Source organism: Berghia stephanieae, chromosome 15 (assembly GCF_034508935.2).
Source record: "Berghia stephanieae isolate SIO BIC M18660-M18661 chromosome 15, UCSD_Bste_1.3, whole genome shotgun sequence".
In the NCBI taxonomy this organism is placed as follows: domain Eukaryota; kingdom Metazoa; phylum Mollusca; class Gastropoda; order Nudibranchia; family Aeolidiidae; genus Berghia; species Berghia stephanieae.
In genome coordinates, this window is record NC_088374.1 from 19,191,658 (window position 1) to 19,201,657 (window position 10,000).

General features: G+C 40.4%; 1 protein-coding gene across 1 annotated transcript in view; it reads right to left on the reverse strand.

The window, feature by feature from the left end:
• Positions 1–10,000, reverse strand: part of LOC144960516 (dynein axonemal heavy chain 6-like) — a 122,682-nt gene that overhangs the window by 47,212 nt on the left and 65,470 nt on the right. The window contains 10 exon segments of the mRNA XM_078893699.1: positions 1–63; positions 506–660; positions 1,626–1,815; positions 3,036–3,217; positions 3,941–4,091; positions 4,483–4,643; positions 6,121–6,252; positions 8,049–8,212; positions 8,837–9,008; positions 9,669–9,800. The exon segment at positions 1–63 is cut by the window's left edge and continues 118 nt beyond it. Coding sequence (XP_078749825.1) covers positions 1–63; positions 506–660; positions 1,626–1,815; positions 3,036–3,217; positions 3,941–4,091; positions 4,483–4,643; positions 6,121–6,252; positions 8,049–8,212; positions 8,837–9,008; positions 9,669–9,800 — 1,502 coding nt within the window.

The window sequence follows — 10,000 nt, forward strand, 5'->3', positions numbered from 1 at the left end:
TCGTTTGTCTCTAGGAGCTTGGCCAGGCCGTTCTTCACACGGTCTCGGGCGTTCTTCAGTGTCCTGGAATATATCATTGGAACTGATTATTATATCCACATATTATGGGGTTGGGAGGGGAGTGGGGGGGGGGGGAATGAATATATAAGAACTTACTTATGGGAGAAAGATGATGAGGAAGATGAGAAAGATGATGATGATGATGATGATGATGATGATGATGATGATGATGAGGAAGACTATGATGATGATGATGACGGTGGTGTGGTGATGGTGGCACCATTGGTGATGATGATGATGATGATGATGATGATGATGATGATGATGATGATGATGATGATGTTTATGATAATAATGATGATGATGATGATGATGATGATGATGATGATGATGATGATGATGATGATGATGATGATGATGATCAAGACAATGACGATGATGACGACAACAACGACAATGACCATGACGATGACAATGATGTTGATGATGACAATGAATAACTCACTTAGTCTTTTCCTTCAGCATGGTAAGGTAGAGATTGATGAGTTCCAGGTAGGAGGTAGGCGTGGTGTAGTAACGACGTTTGAGTTCGTTGAAGAATCGCTCTGCCATATTGGTGACACTCATGTGGATGTCCACACACATTTCGGATACACTTTGCTGAAATGGATATGGATACGGATGAGTTGATGGATTGGTGAATGGATGAGTAGATGGATGGATGGATGGATGGATGGATGAGTAGATTGATGAATAGATGGATGGATGGGTGGATGGATGGATGGATGGATGGATGGGCATGGGTGGATTGATGGATGGATGGATGGATAATTTGGTATATGGGTGGATGGACTGATAGATGAATAGGTGGATGGATGGATGATTTGACATATGACTGGATGAAGTGATGGATGAGTCAGTGGGTGGATGGATGGATGGATGGATGGATAGATGGATGAGTGAATAGATAGTGGATGGATGAATGGTTGGGTGGATTGATGAGTGGACGGGTAGATTGATGGATGGATGGAATGCTAGGTGGATTGATGGGTGGACGGGTAGATTGATGGATGGATGGATGGAATGCTAGGTGGATTGATGAGTGGACGGGTAGATTGATGGATGGATGGATGGAATGCTAGGTGGATTGATGGGTGGACGGGTAGATTGATGGATGGATGGATGGAATGCGAGGTGGATTGATGGGTGGATGGGTGGATGAATGGATGGATAGACGGATGGATGGATGGATGGGTAGGTGGGTGGGTTGATGGGTGGATGATTTGACAAATGGATGGATAGGAGGATAAGGGGATGAATGAAGCAGAAGGAGAAACTTCATACAGAGGGACATGTAAATGTTGCTGCTCGAAGCTCGAAGAAATAAATAACAATGTGAAATTGAATGTAAGCTTCAATTTAATATACAAAAACAGATATCTGTTTTTTATATTAAATTGAAGCTAAATTCAATTTCACATTGTTTTTGTTTTTTAATTATTTTTAAAAATCTCAGTCATGGGAGACACCCAATGTTTGTCGTTACTTTGCCAATTTAGATTTATCTCCGTCTTTTAAATACGACAATAAACAGAGAGGGACTGAAACACAAATCAGATACACACCTTGAGATGGTCCTGTGTTCCAAAATCAACAGGTTCAAACGACGACTTGGACACGCCCAGCAATGCTTCCTTGGGCCACTGCACGAACCAGTCAATCGTGCAACAGTTGACAAGGGATGGGAACATACGGCATCGGGCACGGAAGGTAGATCCCACCGGGGACATACACAATACGATGTGGAGGTTGTTTCTGTGGAATTTGAAATTGCATACAAAAATTGAGCTTTATATAGCGCAATATCCACTAAATGTGCTCAAAGCGCTTTACAAGGGGTCCCTGGTCAACAGCAACATTCAACATGTAGAACGAGACATGACGCCTGTTAGGCAATATTGCAATTTTTCGGACAAAGACAACGCTGTTAACGGCCAGGTACTCATTTTACACATGAGTACGGTGAGATAATTTGAATAAAGAGTCTTTTCCAAGGACTCAACTATGCGCCGAGCGAGGCTCGAACCCAGGACCTTCCGATCCAAAAGCGAGTGTCATAACACAAGACCACATAGCCACATGTTTCTGTGGAATTTGAAACTGCAGACAATCAATGACTCACCGTATCGAACCAGTCATTTCCTTGGAAAGAGCATTATCAAAAAACAACAAACAAAAAAACAAATCCTCCCTCTACCTCACCCTGATGGAGGTTGTCCTAATAGCTCAATTGGTAGAATACTCACTTCGCATGCAAAAGGGAACAAGTTTGATACGAGGTAAAGTCAAGATTTCATTTCCACCCTCCATCCCCCTCTGTCCACCCAGCAGCAGTGATTGGGTAGATTGTGCGGCTAAGTGGTCTAGTAGTATGACACTTGCTTTTGGATCGGAAGGTCCTGAATTCGAGCCTCGCTTGGCGCATAGTTGAGTCTTTGAAAAAGGCTCTTTACTCACATTCTCTCACCGTACTCAGGTGTAAAATTAGTACCAGGACGTTAATAGCGTTATCGCTGTCCGAAAATTTAAAAAAAAATTTTGCCTAACAGGTGTCATGTCCCATCCTACATGTTATATGTTGCTGTTGGCCAGGGACCCCTTGTAAAGCGCTTTGAGCATGTTTAGTGGATATTGCGCTATATAAAAGCTCAATTGAGCTGGGTCTGTTAGATCAGGTGGATAGTACTTTATGATAGACTAGCATTCTACCCGAAGGGTAACAATTGTTATTGTCCATTTTAAGATACGGAAACCAGAATAAATTCCGACTCCATGAATCAAATGTCCTTGAAGGGAAGATGTGATGAATTCATCTTAACAACGCCACTACCACATTATCTCATTAGTCCGCAGTGTTTCATCCATTTTATCTGTTTTCGTATATTAAATTGAAGCTTACATTCAATTTCACATTGTTATTTATTGAAGGGAAGAGCATTACTAAAAAAATTATTTTAAAAAAATTCCTCTCATACCTGACCCTGTTGATACAGAAATCGAAGATGGCGTCTCTGTTGCCTTCTGGGATACCGGCCTCTTTGGCACCAGGTCTGCAACCAATGATCAACTTCTCGTATTCGTCAGGTTCGAACAAATTGGGGACTTCTCCAGAGTTGAGGATGTTGTTGATGTCTTCGAGGAACTCTTCAACCACAATCTAAGGGGTGGAAAGGAAAGAAGGAGAAAAAAAAAATATTGAAAAAGAAATATAGAAGAAAAGCTGTGTGTGTGTGTGTGTGTGTTGTGTGTGTGTGTGTGTTACACACACACACACACACACACACACAGAGAGAGAGAGAGAGAGAGAGAGAGAGAGAGAGAGAAAGAGAGAGAGAGAGATTATTATTATTATTATCATTATTATCATTATTGCCTGAAGCCGGTGATCGTAAAATACTAATGAAAGAGTGAAACTGGAGAGTCTTTGTATGGGAACAAAACAGACAATGGACGTTTCAGGTACAAACCCTTGGTCATCACGACATTACACAAATTAACGTGGAAATAAAATAAAATAAAATGCAAAATATCTTGTATCATCTGTACTCAATGGTGGTTGCTGTATGAATAACAACAAGAGATGAAGTGAGTAGGAAAAAGCCAGAAGACAACAGAGGACAAAAACCTCTCGGTGGCGTGGGGGGCCCGAACCCGTGACCTTACTGGCACGACAACTCCACCCGGCCGGGGAGAGCGTGGCTCCACCATATGAGCCATCCACGATCCAAAAAGATCGTCTTCAACCCCAGTTACCATCAGAGCCCCCTCCTCCCGACAAGAATAACAAAGACAGTAATGTGATATATATAATTCAGAATAATGAGAAAAAAGATAACGTCAAAAAACCAACAACAACAACAAGAAATTGATCTGAGTGTACCTGAGTGTCTGTAAATAAGAAGACGGTGTGTTTATTTTGCACACCAGCAAAATCGTAGAGTTTCTTCAGGTCATCGTGGAACGCGGCGTAGTCGTAGCCTCTGCACAGTTCAATCTGGAAACACTGGTAGGAACAGATGTGGGCTGCCAGTCTAAGGGATAGATAGATGATGATATTGGAATTAAAAAGAAATTATTTAAAAATAAAAAAGATTGAGCTTTTATATTGCGCGATATCCACTTAATGTGCTCAAAGCGCTTCACAAGGGGTCCCTGACCAACAGCGGCATGTAACATGTAGAACGAGACATGACGCCTGTTAGGCAATATTACATTTTTTTTCCGACAGAGACAACGTTGTTAACGGCCAGGTACTCATTTTACACCTGAGTATGGTAGTCTGACTACTCTGTAGTCTGGCATCAATTTTCATTTTCATTAAGTTTTAATGACTTAGAGACGCTCATGAACTTCGAAAATTGGAGCCTAAATTTTTGGTACTTCTACGTAGTGAGAAGGTCTGTAGACATGATAAAAACTCACCTGGTGAGTGACTGTTTCCCACAACCCCCAACTCCCACCAACAAGGCGTTTCCTCTTTCCTGTTGAATCATTCTGACCACACGTGACACGTGTTCAATGGCGTCCATGAAAAACACCAGTTTCATCTCTTTGGAAGATTGCATGTTGAAGTCGTCCAGATACTGATGGGGAATAAACAAAAAAGGAAGGAAACAGTTTTAAATATTGAGCTAAAAAAATAATTGAGCTTTTATATAGCACAATATCCACTAAACATGCTCAAAGCGCTTTACAAGGGGTCCCTGGCCAACAGCGACACTTAACATGTAGGAAAGACAGTGTCAGACTACAAGTCCACATAGCCGTACAAATATTTTACCCTAGAACTGTGGGGGCCGATTTTAAGTCAACTCAACATATAACTTGTGTCAGGATAAGACTGTCGTTTCCATTGCTTACCGACAAGAGATCATCAGTATCTGATATGCAACCCAAGCTTCTAGAGAAGCTTGCGCCTGTCCCATCACAGTTACTACTTATCAATTACAGAAAGCGATGGAAACAACAGCCATATCCTGACAAAAGTTGAGATTTTTGGTTGGAGTGAAATCGGCCCTCACAGTCACAGTTCTGCTGTCTTGAGTAAACATTCAGTATTTTTCCTTCAGATGGCAGAGTTCTAGGGTTCTTCTTCTTCAAGTACCAAGTCTGTGCCAGACATCGGTGATCATGGACCAAGTCTGTGCCAGACATCAGTGATCATGGTACGCCTAGAGAAATAGTTGGTGGACTAATCTATGCGATGACAAGCTGGTAAAGTGAGGGTAAGTGAATCCGTAGTATACAAGTAGATGAGATAGTAAAACAATAATCATACTGTAAGGTGAGGTTACATACTCTAACATACAGACCTGCCAACTTGAAATTTCAAAAAATTCGTAGTTTCCAAGGAGAAAATAAGAAAAATCCACTTTAACCCTCTCCTTACCAGCCGTTTTCAGAATTTTCCCCAACACTTCACACCTACCCAACACAAAAACAGACATTTCTTACTCAAACAGAAAAGCAACCAGCACATTCTATACATAATCTTGTACAACAATATGAGCTCTATTACAAAATGTCAAGTTTTATAGCTAGAGTAAAAAGAAATGAAATCTGGATGAGAAATGTGACGATTGCACCGTAACAAATGTGACGATTTTCCAATAGGTGGTAAGGAGAGGGTTAAATAGCTTTAGAAATAATTTGCCCTCAGCATGATCCAGAAATGCTGCTAAATTCTGAATATTATGGGTTCTGAAGAACTAAACTTTCCTTTTCAATAAGATTTATTGAGTCAAAGAGGAGAATGCAGTTCTGTAGCTGGAGTCAAAATTCGTATTTGAGGACGAGAGACGCATGCGCACAACCAACATGACGTTCTCTCTCTAATAACTTTTCCGCCAGTGACGTCACAGACTAGGGGTGACGTCCAATCAAGGGACGCTACTCTTCCGCTAATCTCATTCCCTATTTCTACGAAATATTCATAGGTCTGCTTTATACAGGAAAATTTTTGATTCATAGCTAGTAATTCATTCATTCTCCCCTTGACTCCTTTCAGGATCGATTTTTGTTTCGAGTCCGTAAAAGTTTTTTTTTTTTTTCATGACTTACATCATGCAGAACACTGGTGAGTTTTTTGATGTCTGTAAATTCTTCATACATCTTGTCCGAATCGGCCGCCCCCATCTTGATGAAGTTGCCAAATAGAATGGGATTGGTTACAAATGAATCTGGATCCACAGTCTGGAGAGGAAGGTAGTATTGAATTATCGCATCAATGTTGTGATGAATGAAGTAAATCGCTGACGTTTTACATCAATTAGTTACATTGGAAACAAATGGGTTTTTAGTTGAGTTTTTAAAAATTGAGCTTTTAAAATATATATATATAGTGCAATATCCACTAAACGTGCTCAAAGCGCTTTACAAGGTTTTCCCTGGTCAACAACAACATTTAACATGTAGGACGGGACATGCCGCCTGTTAGGCGATATTACAATTTTTCGGACAAAGACAACGCTGTTAATGGCCAGGTACTCATTTTACACCTGAGTATGGTGAGAGAATGTGAGTAAAGAGCCTTTTCCAAGGACTCAACTATGCGCCGAGCGCGAGGCTCGAACCCAGGACCTTCCGATCCGAAAGCAAGTGTCATACCACTAGACCACATTGAAGGGATGAGGACGACCTAAGGGATTCTGGGTAGTGAATTCCAACATTGAAGGGTGGCAAAATTGAAACGATTGAGTGCAAATCTTACAAAGTACCTTAGGCCAAAATCAAATGGCTGGTATATCCCATAAAGGCATAATTAAATCATCATCATCATTGCCTTTTTCACCCTGGGTCAGGGTATAGGCCACAGACAAACAGTTTCCATCCTTCTCTATCATCATCATCATCATTGCCTTTTTCACCCTGGGTCAGGGTATAGGCCACAGACAAACAGTTTCCATCCTTCTCTATCATCATCATCATCATTGCCTTTGTCACCCTGGGTCAGGGTATAGGCCACAGACAAACAGTTTCTATCCTTCTCTATCCCGAGCTAAAGTTGGTAAGGAGAAGGATAATCACTTTTATTCTCCTTACTTGAAGAGTAGGAGACAGGTTTTGGAACGGAGGGGATTAAGCAGATCGAAGAGTATTTGTGCATCGGACACCACAGACAAACAGTTTCCATCCTTCTCTATCATCATCATCATCATTGCCTTTGTCACCCTGGGTCAGGGTATAGGCCACAGACAAACAGTTTCTATCCTTCTCTATCCCGAGCTAAAGTTGGTAAGGAGAAGGATAATCACTTTTATTCTCCTTACTTGAAGAGTAGGAGACAGGTTTTGGAACGGAGGGGATTAAGCAGATCGAAGAGTATTTGTGCATTGGACAACAGAGAGCAGAACCACCAATAAATATAGGAGAAGAGGATGTGCCAGAGACAAACCAATTCAAATACTTAGGAACAACTAACAGTTCAATGAGATCGGGGCAATGAGATGGAGGTTAAGAAGAGGACACAGGCAGGCGGGAATAATTGGAGGAAGGTAACTGGAGTTATGTGTGGCAAACGAATTTTCGCAAAGCAGAAGGGGAAAATAATATACAACAATTGTAAGACCAACAATGTTATATGGACTAGAGACAGCAGCTACAACAAAGAAACGAGATAAAGAAGTTGAGGTGGCAGAAATAAGGATATTGAGATGGTCACTTGGCTGGACAAGAAAATATAAAGTGAGAATTGAACGAAATTGAAGGTTGAATGAAGTGAAGAATGTATCAATAAAGATGAGAGAAGATAGATTGAAATGGTTCAGACATGTAAAGAGACGAGAGAGGGAGTACATGGGAAGGAAAGTATTGGATTTACAAATAGCAGGAAAGAGGAAAAAGGGAAACCCAAAGACTAGATGGTTGGATAAGGTAAAGGATGATATGAAAGAACTCGGCCTGGAGGAAGATGATGCTGTGAACCGAGAAGCATGGAGATGTGGCGTTCAATGCGGGATAAGCTGAAAGAAGAGGAAGATTCTCCTTACCTCGCCAAAATGTTTGGAGGCCATTTCAGCCATAATCTGATGGAAGAACATTTTGTCCTCGCTGTTGATGAGACGGTCGTGGAAGACACGCTGAGTCTCGTGTACGAAGAGACGGAAGATTTGGAGACGGTCTCTGACATAACCAGGGTCGGCCTGAAGCATGCCTGGGGATTAGGAGGGTAATGTTCAAGTTCAAAGTTTATTCAATCTTAGGCTTTCACCAATAAATCACACAATTTGATGAAAACATACATAAAAGTGGAAAAAAATGGTAAATGGAACGAAGAAATAAACTGATACGATGAATAACCACAAAGAATACAACAATCAAGGTGGAGTGAGGAGGGGAAAACAATATGTCCGATAGCTTTGATTAGAACCCAGTGAAGCACAATAGGTCAAAGCATAAAGACATAAGGGGACAGGCGACATTACAAATATTTTTAGAACAGAGACAACGTTGTTAACGGCCAGGTATTCATTTTACACCTGAGTACGGTGAGAGAATGTGAGTAAAGAGCCTTTTTCCAAGGACTCGACTATTCGCCGAGCGAGGCTCAAACCCAGGACCTTCCGATCCGAAAGCGAGTGTCATACCACAAGACCACATAGACGGTTATTTTGATGATGATGATGATGATGATGATGATGATGACGACGACGATAATAACGATGATGATGATGAGGTTAATGATGATAATGATGAAAGCAGCAATGGAATGACGACAATGAAAATGACATACAGTAACACTGTTAAAATACACGGCATCCTTCGACTAACTACACACCTTGCACACATTTGGAGAGATCCCTCAGGTTGAAGACGTAATGAGACTTTGCCGGGGTGGGCAGGAGATCAGAGCTCATTCGGAAATACAACTCGACAGCAGCGCTGACGATGGACTCGGCACACTGGCGAACCACGTGAGGGAAATCCATTAGGAATCCATTGAGGATGGACTGAAAAAGGAATAAATGGATGGAATGATGAATGAATGAAGTAATAACTGAAAGAATGAATGAATGAATGGATGAATAGATTTTTTTTAAATGAAAGAATGAATGAATGAATAAATAAATGAACAAATGAATAAATGAATGAAGGACGAATAGAATGGATAGATGGAAGATTAGATAAATAAATGAATTAATTAATTTATTAATAAATAAAAAAATAAACAAATAAATAAATAAATGAATTAATTAATTAATTAATGAATGAATGAACAGATATATAAATGAATGAATGGGAAAATAAATGAATAAATGAATGAATGGAAAAAATGAATAAATGGATGAATAATGAATAAATTAATGAATGAAAGAATACATGAATGAATGGAAGAATGAATGGATGAATTGTTTAATTAATTAATTTGTTATTAATTGATTAATGAATGATTGAAGAAATTGACAGATTGAATGATAATTTGATAACATAATAAATCAATTTGAACTCTGACCTCAATCTGGTCATGTATTATGGACGAAACAACAACAACACCAACACTACCACCACCACCAACAACAACAACACAACAACAACACTAACACTAACACCACCACCACCACTATCAACAACACCACCAACAACAATAACAACACCAGACCACCACTCACCATAAACATGTGCTTCAAGTTATGCTCACTGGGTGACGGAATACACAACATGCTGAAGTGACGGAACATCCTGGGAGACACACTGTTACGGCCACCGCCAGGAGGCGCACAGGCAGCTGACAGAGTCATATCCTAGGGCAAAAATAAAACACACACATATAAAAAGAAAATGAAATTAAAGAATAATGAAAATTGAGCGTGAGCTTTTAATATAGCGCAATATCAACTAAACGTGCTCAAAGTGCTTTACAAGGGGTCCCTAGCCAAACAGCAACATTTTACATTAAGGATGGGACATGAAGCCTGTTAGGAGATAATATTACTTTTTTTTT